The following is a 23,513-nucleotide window of genomic DNA, read 5'->3' as shown; positions in this document are numbered from 1 at the left end:
CTAGTGTTACTGTAGCTCTTAGTGTTAATGTAGTGTGTTGTGTTACTGTAGATTTTAGTGTTAATGCAGTGTGTTGTGTTACTGTAGCTCTTAGTGTTAATGCAGTGCCTAGTGTTACTGTAGCTCTTAGTGTTAATGTAGTGTGTTGTGTTACTGTAGCTTTTAGTGTTAATGCAGTGTGTTGTGTTACTGTAGCTCTTAGTGTTAATGCAGTGCCTAGTGTTACTGTAGCTCTTAGTGTTAATGCAGTGTGTTGTGTTACTGTAGCTCATAGTGTTAATGCAGTGCTTAGTGTTACTGTAGCTCTTAGTGTTAATGTAGTGTGTTGTGTTACTGTAGCTTTTAGTGTTAATGCAGTGCCCAGTGTTACTGTAGCTCTTAGTGTTAATGCAGTGTGTTGTGTTACTGTAGCTCTTAGTGTTAATGCAGTGTGTTGTGTTACTGTAGCTCTTAGTGTTAATGCAGTGCCTAGTGTTACTGTAGCTTTTAATGTTAATGCAGTGCCTAGTGTTACTGTAGCTTTTAGTGTTAATGTCAACACAGCTCTTGATGTTAATGCAGTTCTCAGTGTTAATGCCGTTCTCAATGTTAATGTAGCTACTGATATTACTGCAGTTATTGATGCCAGTGCAGCTCTTCTGTATTAAAGTAAGTAGTTCATGCAGGTCTTAATGCTAATGCAGCTCAACAGTTTTAATGCAGCACTCAATGTTAATGCAGTGTCTGGTGTTAATACATTTCTCTTCTTGTTATTGTAATGTATTTTCTGGTGTTAATGCAGCCATTCCTGCTGCCATGCTAGTTTTTAATGGAATGCTTTGTGGTGTTAATGCAGTTGCTGAGGTTAATGCAGCTCTTAGTGTAATGCAGCTCCTGATATTAATGCAGTATGTTTATACGACTCTGCATTAATGCAGTGAGTGCTATTAATACAGCTTCCAGTGTTAATGCAGTGTTTGGCATTAATGTGGGTTCATGTGTTAATACTAAACCTGGTGTTAATGCAGTGTGCAGAGTTACTAGAGAGCTTAGTGTTAATTTAGCTCCTTGTGTTAATGTGTTATCTCTTTATAATGAGGTGCTGGGTGTTAATTCAGCCCCCATGGTTAATGCAGCTGTTGGTGTTAATGCAGTATCTGATGCCAAACCAGTGATCACTATTAATAAAGCCAGCAGTGTTAATGCAGCACTAAGTGTTAATAAGAGGTTTGTTAAGGCAGTGGTTCGTTTGATTTAAATGATTTGCAGACAACAGTGAGTTATTTACTCTGCATTAATTACCAAATATCATTGTGTTAAGTATGTCAGTTGGTGTGTAAATTATGATGAAGGTTGTGTTAATTATTGTAAGTGTGTATTAATTAGGTGGTGAGGTTTGATCCAGGGGAAGTGGAGCATGTCTTCCCCTTCGGCTAAAGGAGATTCCCGGCTAGAGAGATCATTTTACACCAAATTCATAAGGCTTTGATCTTGGAGGACAGCAGGCGTGTTTGACTGGCCAGGTTAATGATTTCACACCTCAGATTCAGATAGAAACTCTCTCTCTCTCTCTCTCTCACACACACACACACACACACACTGTGTGTTGTACCTGACACTGAATTAACTCTACTGTCTCTAGAATGAAATCAGAATTCCAGCTTGAAGGATCTGCAGGTGTCCCTCTATCTCTGTGCCTGGAGGATCTGCTGGTGTCCCTTCATCTTTGTCCTTGGTGCATCTGCAGGTGTCCCTCCTTCCCTATAATTGGAGTTTCTGCAGGTGTCCCTCTGTCTCTGTACATGAAAAAGCTTCAGTTGCCCCTCTGGCTTTGTGCCTGGAGGATCTGCCTGCCTGTTTCTGTACCTTGAGGAGCTGCAGGTGCCTTTCCATATGTGGACTTGGAGGAGTCTCAGGTGTCTCCGCACTTGGAAGAGCTGTTGGTGTCACTCCATCTCTGTACCTGGATGATCAACAGGTGTTCTTCTGTCTCTGTACCTGGTGGATCTGCAGGTGTCTTTAAATTGTTGTTTCAAATGATTGAGATGTTTGATTGCATCTTCTGCTTCAGTACCATTATTGAAAGGTTTAGGGTGTAGAGGTGAAATGATGAATATCCCTCCATCTCTGTACCTGGAACATCTGCAGGTGTCCCTCTGCCTCTGTACCTGGATGACCTGTCTCTGTAATTGGAGGATCTATTGTTGTCCATCTATCTCTGTGCCTGGAGATCTATGGTCTTCCTCTGTCTCTGTACCTAAATGATCTACGGGTGTTCCTCTGTCTCTGTACTTGAAGGATTTACTGTTATCGCTCTGTCTCTGTACTTGGAGGATCTAGTGGTGTCCCTCCATCTTTGTACTTGGAGGATCTACTGTTGTCCCTCTGTCTCTGTCCTTGGAGGATCTACTGTTGTCCCCCTGTCACTGTACTTAGAGCTACAGGTGTTCCTCTGTCTCTATACCTGGTAGATCTGAAGTTTAATAATGAATAAGATGTATTGAAACCTGAATCTTCTGCCTCAATATCAATGATGAAAGGTTTATGGTGTTGTGTTTTAGAATTTAGGTCTGAATGAGACCTGCTAAATTATTTAGCTACTACTCAAGTACCCCCAGTTTGAGGGTGTATGGTTTAGGGCTTAGGATTGATGTCTGAAGGAGATGTGTTGAAACTTTCATCTTCTGCTCCAGTCCCACCATTTGAAGGTGTAGGGTTTAGGTCTTATGGTTCATGGTTCTTCCTCAAACATTTCAATAGTACCATTTAAGGGCTTAAGGGTGTCAGAGTTAGAGTTTACAGCTGAACGAGGCATCTTGAAATATTCATCTACTGCTTCAATACCACTCAATAATGGTGTAGGGATTATGGCTTAGTTGGTTGAAACCTTCATCTACAGCCTCAATGCTACAGTAGATCCTCCAAGTACAGAGACAGAGGAACACCTGTAGATTATCCATGAACAGAGACAGAGGTTTCTCGCCTATCATGTGGAAGGCCCAGGTTCGATTCCCGGCTAGTGCCCGACCCCAGCCACTAGTTGTAGTGCCGGTCCCAAGCCCGGATAAAATGGGAGGGTTGTGTCAGGAAGGGCATCCGGCATAAAACCTGTGCCAAGTTGATGTGCGGACCAGTTGGTCCCTCACACACGTAGGGAGCAGCTGAAAGATCAACAACAACAGAGACATAGGGACACCTGTAGATTATCCATGAACAGAGACAGAGGGGAAAAAAGTAGATCCTCCAAGTACAGAGACAGGGGGACAGCAGTAGATCCTCCAAATACAGAGACAGGGGGACACCTGTAGATCCTCCAAGTACAGAGACAGGGGGACAGCAGTAGATCCTCCAAATACAGAGACAGGGGGACACCTGTAGATCCTCCAAGTACAGAGACAGGGGGACAGCAGTAGATCCTCCTGGCACAGAAATGAAGGTAATCCTGTGGGTACAGAGGCAGAGGGAGAGGGACACCTGCAGATGTTCCAGGTACAGAGACGGAGAGATATTCATCACTTCACCTCTACACCCTAAACCTTTCAATGGCGGTACTGAAGCAGAAGGAAAATGAAATTTATCATTCCATTTAGGGCTTTAGGGTGTTAGGGTTCATGGCTGTATAAAACATACTGAACCCTGAATCATGTGCTGCACTAATTCCACTCGGTAGGGGTGTAGGGGTTAGGGTTCATGGCTGAGTGTCTGTTGCCTCAGTACCACTGACCACACGAGCATGTTTAAGCTTAATACAGTTCTATATACATGACCATTTTTTTCCGAATTTTTTTTTTTTTCAATGTCGATATTTTAATGATCTTGTTGTTGTTGTTTAGCGCTTTTTGGCAGTTTAACTCCACATTAGGCAGGCTAGCAGCACTTTCCCATCTGGTACTTGAGCGACCATATTAATCATCATGTAGGCTAAATAAAAATATCCTCCTCACGCGCTCCTCCGGCGACTCCACTCCGGGATTTTCTCGGCGCACGAACTCGGTCTGAGTGTGTGTGTGTGTGTGTGTGTTGCTGTGTGTGCTGTCTCTGTCTCGCGCACTCTCTCTCACACACACACACTGACATGCAGCAGCAGCTCGGGGTACGGCGGAGAACTTATTGAGCTGCTGTTGGTCGGTGCGGATTTTTTTTTTTGTTTTCTTTTTTTTCTAGCGCGCTGCCGCTTTAGCACGCGCTGCGCTATGAAGAGCGCGAAGAGGAAACTCTGATCAGAGCGCAAGGCGGACGGACCTATAAGGGAACTGGGCTTTAAATTGGAGTGTGTTTTTAAGGTGTTTTTAGTTGGCTTGGTGAGCATGGTGAGGCTGCAGGTGTGTGTGCTGGCTCTGTCCGCGGCGCTCTGCCTCTGCTCAGGAGGACGAGGAGCCGAGCGCGTGGAGGATGAGGAGGATGGTGATGATGGAGTCTCGCGGAGCTGCAGGGATGTCAAGCAGGCGCTCGTGGAGAGAGGATTCACTGCCGTCAGGATTAACCAGCACCAGACCACAGGTAAATCCCAGAGTCTGGTCTCCTTCTGAGTTTCAGTGCTTCTGAGGGACCTGTTAGAGTGCTCTCTCCAACACACTTTAGGGTGGAGGGGTTAGAGATGATGAAGAAGGTTCGGTCAGAGAAATACAAGAACTAAAATCCAACTCTGCTGGCTTGAGAAACATCTCTTCAGACGTCTGGGGATCATCCTCCTGCCTGCCTGTCTGTCTGTGTCATTCTCTCTCTCTCTCTCTCTCTCTCTCTCTCTCTCTCTCTCTCTCTCTCCAAAACGTCTTTAGATATAATACTTTGTAGAGGTTTAGATTTAGAGAAGGCTAGCTGCTCTAAATCACTGCCTGCTTTGGCTTTAAAGCTTCAGTTTAACCTGTTAAGAGTGTTAAACCCTCAGGTCTCTACATTTACGACACTAAACCAGACATGGATACAGGGACTTCTCTGACACCAGGATTTAGGGTTTAGGGCTAAGACTGCCAGTCCAGTGCTGTTAAAAAAAGAATTAAACTCTCGCCTGTTATGTTGCTATAGCAAAGAAAACAACACCAAAGTGGATTTCTGTTTATTTATTTTTTTAAATAAAACACTCTGAAATGTTTTATTCATCTCCTACCTAAGGAATTTGTCAACATTAACATTATTGTGTAATAAATTTTAAAACATAATAGATTACATTTTTTATCCGTTTATAGTAACATTTAATATTATGGGAAATCTGAGAAAAAGAAGTTAGCACTTATGTCGTAGAAGTTATAAATATTCATTCCTTCAACAACCCCTCAACTCTCTCTCTCTCTCTCTCTCTCTCTCTCTCTCTCTTTTGAAGATATTAAGGAAAAAAAAAATTCAGCGTGACACATTACTGGGAAAGCGCAAAGCATACAGTAAACTCCTCAGTTCTGAAAATCTGTCAGAAAAACTAAAGTTACAGCTTTATCTCTGACAGCCACAAAGCTGCAGACACTGGAAGCTCCTTCCATCAACATTGCATAAACTTCTCTCTCCAGTAAACGTCACTCCTTCAAGGGTCTAAACGGGAACGTTTGCCAAACAAGTCTTTGTAAAAGAGCTGTTGCTATAGAAACTATGTAGAAGCAATCAATGTAATGGATCGACCTGGTGCAGATGTGCTACTGACCGAGGTGCAGTTAAAGAAAATAAATCTGACCTCCTGACCAATCAGAATCCAGAATTCAGTAGAAGGTTAGCGTTAATCCAGGTGATAAAATGTATTCCGTCTTATTCCTACTTTGGGTTCATTTTAGGAGTTCTGGATTTCTTCAAACTCTAATTTAAAACAAACTATGCTTTAAAGTTTTGGGTTTAGCTTTCAATTAACACGTAATTATTTGGATTAAGTTGCAGGTTTTGCTTTCAAAGCCCTAACCGAACTCCTCTCCTTAATTCCTTTCTCGATTTCTTCTTCATTAGGAGTTATTTCACGCCAGTCTTGCTCTAGGGTTGTTCACTGTATATACCAGCACCACTATTTAAGGGTGTAGGGGTTAGGGTTTATGGTTGAATGAGATTTGCTGAAACCTTTCTATAGCTAGAAAGTAAGATCTGATCTAGAATGTTCTCAGAAATCAGATTCTGCTGCACTTTCTACTGAACACCTAGAGGAGGTTGTCTTATCATTCTGGAATTTACTGCAGAAATAAAGGAGTAAACACTAAAGTGTCTGTTTGTGGAATACACTGGTGAGGTGCATTCACTCGACCCGAACAGAACGTACGGTTTATAAACTTTCACCACTTTAACAGGAACAGGGGCTACTACTGCTGCAAGACAGGATAAGAAAGGAGGGAATATTTACAAAGGAACACACACACACACACACACCCACACACACACACACACTTGAAGGAAGTTCAAGCTCAGGCTGCTCACCAAATCATTTGCAATATTGATGAGCTTAGCTAAAGTTAGCTAATTGGCTAACGCTGGATATTGATTTCTTATTGACGGTACTTTAAATCACAGGCCCCATATTCATGGAGTTTAACTGTTTAGTTGCTTGCAGACTGCAGTGGTTTGGTATTTATTTATTTAGTGGGAGAGTGTGCGTGTGAGACAGAGATGAAGATGGGTGTTGGTGACAGCACCCTGAGGCTAAATTAATTACTCATGAGCGCTCGGCCTTTAATAGAAAGTAAACGAGGGAAACGCTCAGATCTGTGAACACATCAAACTCCGAACTGCTGCTCCTAGCTTTTTTTTTTCAACATTTCTGGAAAACCAGCTCATGTTACAGAGTCGCTGATTCAGGGAACGGTCTGGCTGTGATAATAAATATAGAGTAAAATAACAACATGAGAATGTTCATTTGCTATAAATGATAACGATATAACGATCATTTGTTGTACAATGACATGAATGACGTAAAAACGGAGGTTTATAGTAAAGTAACAACAAGGATGCTAAAGTAGGTTAAAAGAAGGTGACACAAGAAGGCTAATTTATAAAAGTACATTAATAATATGAAAGTATATATAAAGTACATGAAATATAATAATAACTATAAGAAGGTTATAACTAACAACCTAAAAAATGCTCACAAACATGAGGTCACAGAACTAACACTAATTTACAGTCAACAACGACAAAACAGTGCTACTTTACAGTAAATAAGGAAAGAAAACGTTAGCTGGCAGTCAGGGATTAATAAAAAGTACTTCAGTGTACAGAAAATTATGACTTAATGCAGTGACTTAATTACATAATCACAATACAATTTAAATAACAAGAATTCTGCTGGTGTGTAATTAGAAATTTCCAGAAACTGCTAAAATAAAAATGTCAATTTACACTAATTCATTTAATTACATGCCAGTTTACATTGAATAATGAAATATAAATGCTAAATTACAGCAGGCGGTGACAAAAAAATGCCACTTTACAGCAAATAAGGATAGAAAAATGATCAGAACAGAATGCAATGAATGTCTAATTTTCAGGTGATTATTTACTAGAATGTTCATTTTTCTGCGGTGAAGAATCAAACAGAAATGCTAACACAGACAGCACATGCTAGTTTGTTGTAAATAATGAATTAAACATGAAAATTCTCGTAATAATAATATCATAAACTTCTAATTAGCCAGAAATCCATGACAATTATAAAACGAGTGATATTAAAATACAAAAAAATAAAATATATAAAATATATAATATAAAATTATATAATATATAATAATATATATATAAAATTCTCCTTTACACTAAAGAGACATGAAAAATGCTCATTTACACTAAACAGTGGCAACGTTACACTATTTTACAGCTAATAATGACATAAAGATGAAAATTTACCAAAAAGTGGCATAAAATTCTAATTGGTAATTGGTGTAACTGTAAATACTGCTATTTTATCACTGTTTACTGTAAAGTAGTTGTAAGTTATTGTAAACTTTAATATTTTCAGGAGAAATGACAAAAATTTTAATTTATCAAAAATCCGTGAAAACTTATAGGGACATAAATGTTTTTTATCATATAAAATGACATAAAAATGCTACTTTGCAGTAAAAGAAATGATAAGATTATATTATTTGATTGTTAATTTACTGTAAATAACATGAATAAGTTCAATAAATAAATAAATAAGTTATAGTAAATAATGATATTTTTAGGAAATAATATTTTAGGAAAACTTTCAGTAAGTAAACAATGCAGAAGTAGCAGTACTTGACAGTCCATCATGACATAAAGTGCTAGTTTTTAGTAAATATTGAATGCAATCTAATTGCTCTGATATTAGAAATGCTAAAGGCGACAGCGTTAGAGTAGGACGTTGTTTTGTAAGGATTGCGAGTGTGAGTAGAGAGTGAGATTCAGGTGCTGGAGTGAATGAGACAGCGACTCTGAAGCACAATTTTAAAGCTAAGTGAGGACTTGAGGAAGTGGATAAGCATGAGTGCACATAAAGAAGAGAAGTGCTCTAAAGTCTGAGCAAATCTGCTGCTTCCCCACTTCATGCATTCATCCTTTCTGCTTTTTCTCTTTTTTTTGCACAGTTTATTCATGACATTGCCTGTTACTCTTGGCTTATGTTTTATATTTTCTTTGTATATTTTTTTGTTTAATTCTATTTTTTATACTTATAATTTAAAAAATGCATTGTTTTAATTTTTAATGTGATTTTTATTTATTTATTTATTTATTCTTGCCTTGCTAATATTTTTTCACTATTTATATCTGTTTAATTGTGAGGTTTTTTTTTTTTTTTAGCTTTGTTTATATTTTGCATTTCTTTCTGTGATTAGATTTTCTTGTATGTTTTTCATGCATTGATTTTTTTTTTTTTTTTTTTTACCTTTGTTTATTTTTGTATTATTTTGGTTTGGATATGTTTCATGTTTTTTTGTTGCTTTTCTTTTTTTTTTTTTTTTTTAAATTACTTTGATCATTTTTACCTCATTAATTCAGCATGTTTTAATATTCGCTTTGGTGATTATTTATTTATTTATTTATTTATTTATTTATTTATTTCATTTTGTGCATGACTAATTCTCGCCCATCTTGCTGATTTACTCCCATATTTTATGTACAGGTCATTATTTTTGCATTGCTTGTTTGATTTCTGCATCATGTGGTAATTTGTGTCCCGTGGAGGAGAAGCTCAGCAGCGTGCTTTATGTGCAGACGTGTGTGAACTGCGCAGACAGACAGGCGGTGAGAGTGAGACATGTCAGTAGGGGGCTCCACTCTCACGCTGGCTGTGTTGAATTTATTAAGTCCTTCAGGCATGAGTTTAGCATTAACACATGCACACACACACACACACATACGCACACACACACACACACACACACACATACACACACGCACACACGCACACACACGCACACACACACTCACACACACTCACACACACAGGGTATCATTATGTATAGTGCGTAATCACATTGGAGCATGGAGGGAGAAGCTGATAGTGCAGTGTGTGTAGTGAGAAGATCCTGTCTGTCTGTCTGTCTGCCTGTCTGTCTGTCTGTCTGTCTGCCTGTCTGCCTGTCTGTCTACCTGTCTGTCTACCTGCCTGTCTGTCATGCTCATGATATTTCACCATGCCTTACATGATGGTTAATGATGTGAAAGCTGTTATTCAAGGCATGATTTGTTCACGTGGAGTAGCACTTATTAAATGAAAAGAATTAATAATGAAAAGTCTAAAATGGTTCTATGGTATGGTAATCTACAATCTACACAAGTCTAATAATAATGATAATAATAACAGCAATAATATTATTAAATAAATAAGTTAAATAGTCTTTATTTGTCACATATACATTACTGCACATCGAAATTCTTTCTTCGCATATCCCATACTTGGGGGATGGGGTCAGAGTGCAGGGTCAGCCATGATACAGTGCCCCTGGAGCAGGGTGGGACGGTGGCAACTTGGCGGTGCTGGGGCTTGAACCCTGATTTTCCGGGCAATGACCTAGAGCCTTGACCACCTGAGCTACGACTGCCCATATAATGAATAATTATATATATATATATATAATATATAAATATATATATATGAATAATAATAATAATGAAATATATAATAATATAAATATAATCACTACATTCTATTTTGCATATAGAATATTATATTATATTTAAAAGTATATTTTGTTACATTTAAAACTGTAATTTTTTCTTTCTTCCTGCATTTTTTCTGTTTTGTCTAATTTTTGACCTTGCTTCAAATTCTTTGGTTCGAATTTGTGTAATTTCTTGTATTTTTCAATTATTATTTTCTTTTTATTATTGTTTGTTTTCTAGGTTTTTTTTGTTAATGTAATATAGGCTATTCTTCCTTTAAATAAAAAGACAGGCTTTTATTTTTGTAAGAATTAGCCTGACCCTGGCAGCTTCATAAAATACACATTTGAGCTCCACTCTTTAAAAGAATTCCAACATTTTGTCTCTAAAAGAAGAGGCTTGTAGAAGGACAGCGTTATTAACGGGTTTTTGTGTCGGGTTGGAAAAAAAGAAAGAGATATGCAGATCTTACCTGGAAGACATAGCCAAGGCTAGACTTTGGTGACTGTTAGAAATGCAAAAATATAACCTTTAGTGACATTATTTAAATGAGAGATGAAGTAACTCGGAATCTAAAAGTCTAATCTAATAAATAAAGCAGTATGGGGTCATTCTTCATGAATCAATTCCATCAGTATTTCAGTTTAAGCAGCATAAAGTTTAGATAACAATCCAAATGATCGCATTTTACATCTTTTATTAGTTGATCATCAGTCTGAACATTCTGAAGGAAAGGAAATGGGAACATGTAACCTTGTACAACTCAAATAAGAAGCGAACAGATTTTATTTTTTTACAGTTTTTTACAGATATGATGAGTGGAATGATCTCTTACCCAATTTTCAGACTCAAATTATAAGAAGGACGTCAAATTATATCATATTAATATGAGACAGATACACTGATCAGCCATAACATTATGACCACTCGCCTAATATTGTGTTGGTCCCCCCAGCCCTGACCCGTTGAGGCATGGACTCCACTAGATCCCTGAAGGTGTGCTGTGGTATCTGGCACCAAGATGTTATCAGCAGATCCTTTAAGTCGTCTAGGATGTGAAGTGGGGCCTTGATGGATCGGATGTGTTTGTTCAGCACATCCCACAGATGATCGATTGGATTGAGATCTGGGGAATTTGGAGGTCAAGTCAACACCTCAAACTGGTTGTTGTGGTCATCCAACCATTCCTGAACCATTTTTACCCTGCTGAAAGAGGCCACAGCCATCAGGGAATACCGTTTCCATGAAAGGGTGTAAATGGTCTGCAACAATATTTAGGTAGGTGGGACATATAAAAGTAACATCCACGTGGATGGCATGGTTTCCCAGCAGAACATTGCCCAAAGCATGACACTGCCTCCATTGGCTTATCTTCTTCACATAGTCCAGGATGCACTGTGCCATGTGTTCCCCAGGTAAGCGACGCACACTTCCATTGCTCCGTGGTCCAGTCCTGATGCTTACATGCTCATTGTTGGCGCTTTCAGTGGTGCACAGGGGTCAGAATGGGCACCCTGACTAGTCTGCAGCTATGCAGCCCCATACACAACTGCGATGCACTGTGATTCTGACACCTTTCTATCAGAACCATCATTAATGTGTTCAACAATTTAAACAACAGTAGCTTGTCTGTTGGATAGGATCAAATGGGCCAGCCTTCACTAATCACATGCATCAAAGAGCCTAGGCCTCCCATGGCTAAATGGTGATGCTGGTGGTGGAGGTGGTGGTGGTGGTGATGGTGTTGGTGTTTGTGATACACTATATTGCCAAAAGTATTCGCTCACCCATCCAAATAATCAGAATCAGGTCTTCCAATCACTTCCATGGCCACAGGTGTATAAAATCAAGCACCTAGGCATGCAGACTGTTTTTACAAACATTTGTGAAAGAATGGGTCGCTCTCAGGAGCTCAGTGAATTCCAGCGTGGAACTGTGATAGGATGCCACCTGTGCAACAAATCCAGTCGTGAAATTTCCTCGCTCCTAAATATTCCACAGTCAACTGTCAGCTGTATTATAAGAACGTGGAAGTGTTTGGGAACGACAGCAACTCAGCCATGAAGTGGTAGGCCACGTAAACTGACGGAGCGGGGTCAGCGGATGCTGAGGCGCATAGTGCGAAGAGGTCACCAACTTTCTGCAGAGTCAATCGCTACAGACCTCCAAACTTCATGTGGCCTTCAGATTAGCTCAAGAACAGTGTGCAGAGAGCTTCATGGAATGGGTTTCCATGGCCGAGCAGCTGCATCCAAGCCATACATCACCAAGTGCAATGCAAAGCGTCGGATGCAGTGGTGTAAAGCACGCCGCCACTGGACTCTAGAGCAGTGGAGACGCGTTCTCTGGAGTGACGAATCGCGCTTCTCCATCTGGCAATCTGATGGACGAGTCTGGGTTTGGCGGTTGCCAGGAGAACGGTACTTGTCTGACTGCATTGTGCCAAGTGTAAAGTTTGGTGGAGGGGGGATTATGGTGTGGGGTTGTTTTTCAGGAGCTGGGCTTGGCCCCTTAGTTCCAGTGAAAGGAACTCTGAATGCTTCAGCATACCAAGACATTTTGGACAATTCCATGCTCCCAACTTTGTGGGAACAGTTTGGAGCTGGCCCCTTCCTCTTCCAACATGACTGTGCACCAGTGCACAAAGCAAGGTCCATAAAGACATGGATGACAGAGTCTGGTGTGGATGAACTTGACTGGCCTGCACAGAGTCCTGACCTCAACCCGATAGAACACCTTTGGGATGAATTAGAGCAGAGACTGAGAGCCAGGCCTTCTCGTCCAACATCAGTGTGTGACCTCACAAATGCGCTTCTGGAAGAATGGTCAAAAATTCCCATAAACACACTCCTAAACCTTGTGGACAGCCTTCCCAGAAGAGTTGAAGCTGTTATAGCTGCAAAGGGTGGACCAACGTCATATTGAACCCTATGGATTAGGAATGGGATGTCACTTAAGTTCATATGCGAGTCAAGGCAGGTGAGTGAATACTTTTGGCAAAGTAGTGTAGTAGTAGTGGTGGTGGTGGTGGTGTTTGTGATAGTAGTGGTGTTGGTGGTGGTGTTGGAGGTGTTGGTGGTGTTTGTGATAGTAGTGGTGTTGGTGGTGGTGGAGGTGTTGGTGGTGTTTGTGATAGTAGTGGTGTTGGTGGTGGTGGAGGTGTTGGTGGTGTTTGTGATAGTAGTGGTGTTGGTGGTGGTGGAGGTGTTGGTGGTGTTTGTGATAGTAGTGGTGGTGGTGGTGGAGGTGTTGGTGGTGTTTGTGATAGTAGTGGTGTTGGTGTTGGTGGTGGTGGAGGTGTTGGTGGTGTTTGTGATAGTAGTGGTGTTGGTGGTGGTGGAGGTGTTGGTGGTGTTTGTGATAGTAGTGGTGTTGGTGGTGGTGGAGGTGTTGGTGGTGTTTGTGATAGTAGTGGTGTTGGTGTTGGTGGTGGTGGAGGTGTTGGTGGTGTTTGTGATAGTAGTGGTGTTGGTGGTGTTTGTGATAGTAGTGGTGTTGGAGGTGTTGGTGGTGTTTGTGATAGTAGTGGTGTTGGTGGTGGTGGAGGTGTTGGTGGTGTTTGTGATAGTAGTGGTGTTGGTGGTGGTGGAGGAGTTGGTGGTGTTTGTGATAGTAGTGGTGTTGGTGTTGGTGGTGGTGGAGGTGTTGGTGGTGTTTGTGATAGTAGTGGTGTTGGTGGTGGTGGAGGTGTTGGTGGTGTTTGTGATAGTAGTGGTGGTGGTGGTGGAGGTGTTGGTGTTTGTGATAGTAGTGGTGTTGGTGTTGGTGGTGGTGGAGGTGTTGGTGGTGTTTGTGATAGTAGTGGTGTTGGTGGTGGTGGAGGTGTTGGTGGTGTTTGTGATAGTAGTGGTGTTGGTGGTGGTGGTGGAGGTGTTGGTGGTGTTGGTGTTTGTGATAGTAGTGGTGTTGGTGTTTGTGATAGTAGTGGTGTTGGTGGTGTTGGTGTTGGAGGTGTTGGTGGTGTTTGTGATAGTAGTGGTGTTGGTGGTGGTGGAGGTGTTGGTGGTGTTTGTGATAGTAGTGGTGGTGGAGGTGTTGGTGGTGTTTGTGATAGTAGTGGTGTTGGTGGTGGTGGAGGTGTTGGTGGTGTTTGTGATAGTAGTGGTGTAGGTGGTGGTGGTGGTGTTTGTGATAGTAGTGGTGTTGGTGGTGGTGGAGGTGTTGGTGGTGTTTGTGATAGTAGTGGTGTTGGTGGTGGTGGTGGAGGTGTTGGTGGTGTTGGTGTTTGTGATAGTAGTGGTGTTGGTGTTTGTGATAGTAGTGGTGTTGGTGGTGTTGGTGTTTGTGATAGTAGTGGTGTTGGAGGTGTCGGTGGTGTTGGTGTTTGTGATAGTAGTGGTGTTGGTGTTTGTGATAGTAGTGGTGTTGGTGGTGGTGGAGGTGTTGGTGGTGTTGGTGGTGTTGGTGTTTGTGATAGTAGTGGTGGTGGAGGTGTTGGTGGTGTTGGTGTTTGTGATAGTAGTGGTATTGGTGGTGGAGGTGTTGGTGTTTGTGATAGTAGTGGTGTTGGTGGTGGTGGATGTAGTGGTGGTGGTGGTGGAGGTGGTGGAGATGGTGGAGGTGCTGGTGGTGATAGTGTTGGTGGTAGAGGTTGTAGTAGTGTTGTTTTTCCTAGAGAAACAGGGGATTTGTAGTATGTGATACAGTTCTGTGAACATGGACCTGAATGTTTCCAACAGCGTTTAAAGTGTAAAGAATTTCGACAGTGTTAGTAAGCTGTTCCTAATAAAGTGACCAGCGAGTGCACGTCCTTTTAAACATCATCTATAATTTATTGTTCTGTGATTTAGATAGTTGTTTTTGATATGGTTTTGACGGGAGTGTCTTTATCCTCAGGACCTCCAAACACAATCTTTACTAACATTTCAATTCTGACAGAATATTATTACCTCTAGCTATTTCTTCAGGTCCTTCTGTGGAAGATAAAATATGACATAATCTTCCGATTCGACTGAGACTGAAATCCCAGGTTTAAAAATAAATGTGGACATGACTAGTTTTTATTTCCATTAATCTCTCTGATTATTAACAGATTATTGGGCTGCATGTCAACATAACCTGTGTTGTCGTTAGGTGAGAGAGAGAGAGGGAGAGAGAGGGAGAGAGAGAGAGAGAGAGAGACAGACAGAAAGAGACAGCGATAGAGAGCAACAGAGATAGAGAGAAAGAAAGAGAGTGAGAGAGAGAGACTGAGAGAGAGACAGACACAGAGAGAGCAAGACAGAGAGAGAGAGAGAGAGAGAGAGAGTGGCTGTAGGGAAAGGAAGCATGCTGTGCCGATAAAAGAGGAGACAGAAATGCATTTTAATCTGTATTTTGAGAAAGGCATGGTTGAGGTTACCGCCAAACATCCGATCATTACCCGGCATAAACACACAAAACGGTTGAATTATTTAATTTCTGAACTAAATCTTTGTACATCAAAGCGATGTGAGCAGCTGTGCACATTTCCACAGTCATATATAATTCATATTCATGTATTTACATATTTATTTATTGACACGATTATGTATTAATATCAGAAATACTATTTCTATTGTCTCATCCCGAGCATCTTCTCTTTGTCTTTGCTGCTCAGTGAGCTTTATTTAGCGTGACTGGATTTAGTCACAGTTTCGTTGAAGCATTGCAGAAATGATGAGAGCTGTTATTATATTATTAACAAACAGATTTAGTGTGAAATATCAAAGAATGGCAGTTTGGAGAACAGACAAAGAGTGAGAAGTGAAACAGAGAACATGCTGCCAGGGATACTCGGGAGACAAAATGTGTGTGTTTGTTGTGTGACTTGTCTTGCGTGACTCATATTTCTGTTGGATTTTAACTTCGTCTGCAGAATTTGGACGCAGTCATCTCTATAACATTACCTGAGATTGATGGATTGGCTTCTTTGCCTTTATTTAGGCCGCTCGCCTGATAAAAAAGAGCAATAAAACGTGTTTTTTTTTAGAAAGAGTTTCTCCAACACACAATCACTCAGTAACACACAAAGTTTCTCAGCTCACACTGTTCCTGTTGTGTAGATCAATCCAACTGTGATTCACACTGACTCTGTGTGTGTGTGTGTCTGTGTGTGTGTGTGTGTTGCTTCTCACGCTTTCCCACTTTTTCTGATCATGCCAGTCGGTCATCAGAAACTATTACTGCCAACACACACACACACACAGGGTTAGCTTATTAGACTCAGCTGGCTTCTGTAAACTTTTGCCACATAGTTGGAGGCATATGATTGTTTAGAATGTCTTTTTGGAACTAAGGGTCACAAACCTGTTCCAGCTGGACACACCCCTCTGGTGGTGCATGAAGAAATGGTTGGTGTGGAACAACTCGACTGGGCTGAACTCAACACGCTTAGAGAAGAACTGGAACATCAAATTGACTCCAGGCCTTCCACATCAGTTCCCAAACCCCCTTTTCCCCCTTCCCTTGTGTGTGTGAAAAAGCACAAATCCCCATAGCCAAGGTTCCAAATCTAGTGGAAAGCCTTTTCAGACAAGTGAAGATATAAAGAATTATAGCTGCAAAGGTCAAACAGCTCAATTTTAATGCTCATGGTTTTGGACTAGGATGTTCAGAACTCCATACAAAAGAATGTCAACATCATTTTGGTGAATTTAGTGTATAACTCGACAAACACAATAGTCTGATGTGTTTGGTTGAGTTTAGCTTATACAGTACACAACAGTGTTGTCTCTTGGACTGAGCTGCCTCAGGATAGGGTTGAGTCCTCAGGTTGAGTCATGGTGGTAAAGGGTTTAGTCAGAGATTGTCAACAGGTCAATCATTGGGATGGTTTGATTACCTAGTCTAAAAAATATCACAGTATCACTGTTTTTTTTTTTATCCAAGCGTTTGTCCAGCGCAATGGCAGGGTCTGCTGTTTGTAGCAGATTATTTGATCTGTATGATTTGGGATGCCCTTACTGTCGCAACCCTCCCATTTCTATCCTGGCTTGGGCCCGGCACTGAGAGTTAACTCTTCAATGGCTGGGTTGGCGCCCTGCCCGGGGATCGAACCCGGGCCGCGGCAATAAGAGCACGGGCTCCTGCCTCTGGACCACCAGGAGGCCTATTACTGTATGACTATATTAATTGAAAATTAAAAACACCAGTTTTTAAGCCAGTGGAGAAAATTAAAGGGAAAGGGAATGAACTTAGGATGGTGCTAGGAGTGGTTGTAGACGTAGAAGTAACATGATTACAACTGTAGCAAGTTAAACACAGCTGAAAGGTTATTAGTGTAGACTACTGGGCCAAGAAATGGAGGATGGTGTAGTATGATATAGGCAGAACAACTTCAGCAACAAGGAGAGGGCTTAGTCACTTCGTTTGAGCAGCTGTGAGAGGGGGTTTAGTAGGAGATTCCTGACAGTGCTGTCACTCATCTCTGATTAAACCCTCTCTGAGTCGCTGTTCTAGTCACTTCTAGTCTAGTCTAGAGATTCCTGACAGCCTGAGGAAATGGGTTTTAGCTTGAGATTCCCTACGGCATTATCACAAGTCACTGTGACAGAGGGTTTAGTCGGAGACTGCTGACAGCATTAACAGTTTTCTTTGAAACTTGGCTCCTGACAGGGGGTTTAGTCGGAGATTTCTAAGAATATCATAATTCTTTTTGAGATACTAAGCGAGGCGGGTTTAGACGGAGATTTCCTCCAGCGTCATCACTCAGTTTTAAACACTGTGGGGGAGGGCTTAGTCGGAGATTACCAACAGCACCAACACTTATCTTGAGTCACTGTGGGAGTGGATGTAGTCGGCGATTGCCAAGAGTCACCACTTCGTTTGAGTCACTGTGGGACGGGGTTTGGTCAGAGTTTCCCCACAGCATCATCACTCAGCATGAAACACTGTCCAAGAGGATTTCATAAGGGATTCCCGACAGCATAATCACTTGTTTCAAGGCTGTGGGTTTTGTTAGAGATTTCTGACAGCACCATGAATTTTCTCAAGTCATTGTGGGACAGGGTTTAGTCTGAGATACTTGACAACATCTGCACACAGCTTGAAACACTGTGGGAGAGGGTTCGGTCTGAGAATCCTGACAGCATCATCACTCAGCTTGAAACACTGTAAGAGAGGGCTTAGTCAGAGATTCCTGAAAAAAATCATCACTCAGCTTGAAACATCATGAGAAAGGGTTTAATCAAAGATTATTGAAAAAACCAACACTTAGCTTGAAACACTGTGAGAGAGGGTTAAGTCAAAGAATCCTGACAGCATCATCACTCAGCTTTAAACACTGAGAGAGAGGGTTTAGTCAGAGATTCCTAAAAGCATCATCACTCAAATTGAAACATCATGAGAGAGGGTTTAGTCATAGATTCTTGAAAAAACCATCGCTTAAAAGAGAGTGGGAGTGAGAGAGGGTTTAGTTGGAGATTCCTGACAGCATCATCACTTGTTTCGAGTCACTGTGGCAAGAGCAGAATAATGACTTTTCTTGGGTCTCTTTAGGAGCGGGATTAGTCAAAGGTCCTCAACAGCATCACTACTCATTTCAGGTCACCTTTGGAGGAAGTTTGGTCGTTTGGCTTCTGACAACATTGTCACTTGTCTCAAGCTGGATTGACTCATGAGTAATAACTCAGAGAGTCTTGACTGTGATTTGAGTAAGTGGAAAGGCTTTAATCTGATAGTAATGTGTAGAAAACAAAGGTCTATTCTGGCTAAGAGAGGGTGGAGTTGGATATATTCCGGAAAGACAGGCTAACACCATGATTGTAGGTTTAGCACAGCACTAATGAAGTCATCATAGAAATGGTGTAGAATCACTAGAACTCCAGGTAGTCCAGATGGACCAGTTGTGCCGTGGGCTTTGTTCACATTAGCACTGATGGAGTGATTTATTCATGATTAGAACACTCAAATAAAACGCTGCTATCACTGCGTATACCGAAATCAAAGGATTCAGAGAATCTAAGTGAACTCATTAGTCAGCATTAAGCCGCCTGGACAGTAGATCATACCTACTGCTACTTCAGAAGGATTTGAGATGAAGCCACTCTTTTAAATAACATCCAGCTCTGTGTGTGTGTGTGTGTGTGTGTGTGTGTGTGTGTGAATATATATAATGAAGGCAGAGGTCAGAAAATGCCAGGATCTTCAGAGAAAGCTTTGATCAGACTTTGGATCAGACAGCGTGTGATTGAAAGATGTATATTTGTGTTCCTCACTTCCTCCACCAACACACAGCACTCTGTCAACACATCACTGATGAGAGGGGTAGGGAAGACGGAAGATGAAGGGAGGGCTGAAAAGATGGATGCAGCCACAGAAAGAGGGATGGCAAGAACACAAAAGTGGCAGAGATGAAGAAGCAATGGAGAGACGTTTGAAGAAAAAGATGACTAAAGTGAAAAATAAAATGAGGGAAGGATAAAGAGGGATGAAAAAGGGATGGGAAGACAGACTACAAGGGATCACAGAAATATATGAGAGACAAAGAGAGAGGCAAGTGATGGGGCGATAAAGAAGTTAAAAGGAAGAAAGCATTGATTAAGGGAGAGATGAGGTTGAAGAAGAAAGGTAGGGAGAAATATTGAAGAACAAGTGAGGAATAAAAGAGCGATAAAGGTTGGCAGAGAAAGAAAAAAACATAGACAGAGAAAAAGAAGAGGATGAAGACAGCTAGAGGGAGGGATGAAAAGAGGGATGAAAGGAAAGATATGGCAAACTGTGAGGGATAAAATGGAAGGGATAAAGTGGAAAGGGTAAAAGGAGGGATAAAGAGAGGGCAGATAAAGGGAGAAGATGTTGATGAGGAGATAAAGAGGGATATGAAGAGATGAATGAAGATGAGACGGAGAGCTGTTAGAGAAACATGCTAGTTAAGCGAAAATGGTGAATTTAGGGAAAGAACAGATTGTAGTTATGACAAAATTATATTGTGTAAATTGATGCAAACTCTCTGTAGAGCAGATAATGGAACTGATGGCAAAGGCTTAGGAGGTGTTTTCTGATCAAGTTAGCATACACATGAGTTAGTTAGCGAACACGAGCCATTTCTAATATAGTTAAGTTTTATATATATATATAAGTGCTTCTCAGCTTTTTGTAGTTTTTTTCTTTAGTTTAAAGGTAAAATACATTAACCACATTTGTTGTTAACATTTTTATCGGTTTAAAATGACATATTTAAAATAAGCTTTAACATTCAGCACACTGTCAAACAGCGAGACTTAACAGAGACGTCATATTTTACACCGCAACAGTTTTCTGCTTTTCAGGAGATCAAATACTGCTGACAGCAAACAGAGAGTCGCTTTTATCCCGGAGAGAAGAAGTGCACTTCACTTTAACAGGCATCTCCAGACGCCCACTGGATGCCATTTTTACTCTGTATGCACGGTTTAAAAAAAACAATTTGCAGATTTGACTAAAAGCTTGGATGTAGAAATGCAGTGTTCACAAGGTCAGAACCTGCTTCGTGTACCAATAATTGGTTTTCTGATATACCCTGATATTCAGCTGTCTTGTTTCAAAGGTATAGATGGCTTTGTGGTAGCGGTTTGTCTCGCACATCCAGGGCTGAGGGTTTGATTCTTGCCTCTGCCCTGTGTGTACGGATTTTGTATGTTCTCCATACGCTTTAGGGGTTTCCTCCCGTTTCCTCCTCATGGTACCCTCTCCAGGATGTTCCCTGTCTTGAGTCCCCTGTGATAGGCTCTGCCCTCAACCATGTGTAGGATAAGCTGTATATAGAATGGGTGGATTATTCAAAGACAGAGGCATACCTATTTTGGTCAAATTAGTATATAATATTGTACACTGCATTGTGTATCCTTGTTTATTAACAATTATCTCCTGGAATTTTCATCCCTTCCTCGTCCTAGTAACCCTTATGCCACCCCTATTTTACCCCTTTGTCCACACTTGCTCCCTTGTTCAAACCTTTTTCAGTCACTCCTTTTCTGCTCATTTGTCTAATCATTACATTACTCAACTACTTCCTGTTAACACCCCCCACTTTTTTTTTTTTTTTTACCCCTTTTATATCTCTTTCAACTCTCTTGGCATCTTTATTCCAACATTTTCCCTTCCTGGTCCCCTTGGAACCCCCAGTTCTTGGCAGTCCTTTTTCACCTCTTTGTTGCCCAATTTCTTTAACTTTTTTATTTACCATGTTCGCTTCTTGTTAACCCATCCAACTACTCTGCCACCCTCTTGGTCACCTCTTTTCCACCACTTTCTCCACCCTTTTTTCCCTCCTTGTTCATTCCTTTTCTTCCCTTTTGCCCCACAGTGGTCACCCTTTTTTTGTGCCCCCTTTTCTCTTGCTCAGTGTCCCCATTGCCATGCCTTTTTCACTTCTGTTTCAACATTTCCACTCCTTTAGCACATTTATTTACTCTTTTCATCCCTGTGCCCACTTCCTGATCATTGTCTATATGACATTCCTTTTTTTCCAGCTATTTCTCTTCTCTTGAACAGGCCTTTATTGGCCCCTTTTTACCTCAATGTTTTGTCGTTGTCACTACTTTAATACCTATCCCACCTTTACCTTTTTCACCCCTTTGGCTGCACCTTTGTCATCGTTTTGTCTCCCTAATTAGCTCTGCCCCTGTTTGAGCAGCCATGCCTGTGTGTCCTTTTCTGGCCAAATACCCATACATATCACTTGCTCTCTTTACCACTTTTTTACTTTCCACTCTTTCATTTTATTTTCCTTCACTCATTCTTCAGTTCGTTCTTCCACTCGCTCTCTTCTTCCCTTATCCTCACTGTCTCACTTTCCTGCGTTCGCTTTGCTTGGTTTTCTCTCACTCAGTGGGTGTGTTGTTTAGTTGTCTGTTAGAACATTATTATTTTATTCGAGCTCAGTGTGTGTGTCTGTGTGTCTCTCTCTGTGTGTGGTCAGTTGGCTCGTGTCATGTTGATAATCGGTTGGAAATTCTATTATTACACAGCTACCATATTTCCCCGGCGTGCACAGTAGCTTTGATAGCTCCATTATTAGCATCTACACAAACCCTCACATACGACTGCTCCTTTCCCTCTGTGTGTGGGTGTGTGGGTGGGTTTGTGAGAAGAAACAAACAAAACACACACACGCACACACACAAACATACACACACACACACACCATTCTTAGATGCATCCGAGTGATTAGCATCAGAATGATTAGCATACAAGTGATTAGCGTACAGAGTTAGCTGTTTAGTGGTTTATTAATGTTCACCAGAGTGATCAAAGCAGCGCCCACAACACACTAAACTCATCTCTAATCTGCCTGCACACACCTCAGTAACACACACACACACACACAAACAGAATGTGTTAGTATTGCTGTATAATTAGTGGTAATTGTGCACGGCCCCCTGGGAAAAAGAAGAGATTATTCAGCAAAATGAATTACACAAGCCGTCTAAACAAGACGCCCACCTCAGCAGCAACTGAGCACCCTGATTCACTTAAAAGTCATGTGATTTAGTGAATCTCTTTACCTGACTCATTCTGAACAACTCTTTAAAGCAATCAGGTGAAGTGATTCAATTGACACTCTTGTAAGTACATTGAACTATTGATAAATCATTATTATTATGATTAAGTACAGTTTGATCCACCACACTGATTTACTTTAAGGAGAAACTCCATTAAGGGCCTGATTAAACAGTGTATGACTAGTGAGCCATTTGTTCTAAGTGAGTAAGTAAAGTGAACTGATTCATTTAAAAAGTTCTCAATGAATTATTGCAGTGAATCAAATTGAGTCCTCTCTTAAATTATTATTCTAGAAGGATTGATATGAAAAGGCATGTATAACCTTGTCTAAACACAAATCTGTTTCTCACATTATAGTATCTTGTCCAACAGCAGTAACAAAAATAGCATAAAGAATCTCTTAATAAACTGCTTCATTCTGTTTAGACATATGAAGCAGAATGAAGATCTCTGTGTGTGTGTGTGTGTGTGTGTATGTACCTATTATATACACTGATCAGGCATAACATTATGACCACCTGTCTAATATTGTGTTGGTCCCTCTTTTGCTGCCAAAATAGCCCTGACCCGTCATGCACTGTGTATTCTGACACCTTTCTATCAGAACCAGCATTAACGTCTTCAGCAATCTGACCAACAGTAGCTCGTCTATTGGATCGGATCACACGAGCCAGCCTTCACTCCCCACGTGCATCAATGAGCCTTGGACACCCATGACCCTGTCGCTGGTTCACCACTGTTCCTTCCTTGGACCACTTTTGATAGATACTGACCACTGCAGACCGGGGACACCCCACAAGAGCTGCGGTTTGGAGATGCTCTGATCCAGCCATCTAGCTATCACAATTTGACCCTTCATCAAACCTAATCTTTCTCATAATTGTTTTTGGACAATTAGTTTGACATCAAAAGATGAATATGGGACAATAGATGGGAAATGTAGCTTTCATTTCCTGTATATGTTAAACAACTTCAAACACGACACTTTTGGTAGCTGAGCACCCAAATTTGAAGTGAGCAAAAGTATTGGAACAGTATTTAATACCTGATGACCCACTGAT

At 41.0% G+C, this 23,513-nt stretch overlaps 1 protein-coding gene across 2 annotated transcripts in view; it reads left to right on the top strand.

Annotated features, from left to right (window-relative positions):
- Window positions 1-4,019: 4,019 nt before the first annotated feature.
- gpc6a (glypican 6a) overlaps window positions 4,020-23,513 on the top strand; it is a 146,479-nt gene continuing 126,985 nt past the window's right edge. Inside the window, exon 1 of one of the 2 annotated variants that reach the window (XM_058380943.1) lies at window positions 4,020-4,479. In XM_058380943.1, the coding sequence (XP_058236926.1) occupies window positions 4,287-4,479 (193 nt within the window). In that variant the 5' untranslated portion in view covers window positions 4,020-4,286. The remainder of the gene's footprint in view (window positions 4,480-23,513) is intronic. The other variant, XM_058380944.1, reaches the window with a different exon arrangement.

This window comes from Hemibagrus wyckioides, linkage group LG26, assembly GCF_019097595.1.
Source record: "Hemibagrus wyckioides isolate EC202008001 linkage group LG26, SWU_Hwy_1.0, whole genome shotgun sequence".
In the NCBI taxonomy this organism is placed as follows: domain Eukaryota; kingdom Metazoa; phylum Chordata; class Actinopteri; order Siluriformes; family Bagridae; genus Hemibagrus; species Hemibagrus wyckioides.
The sequence above is the reverse complement of the archived record's forward strand: the minus strand, read 5'-3'. Positions and strand labels throughout refer to the sequence as shown.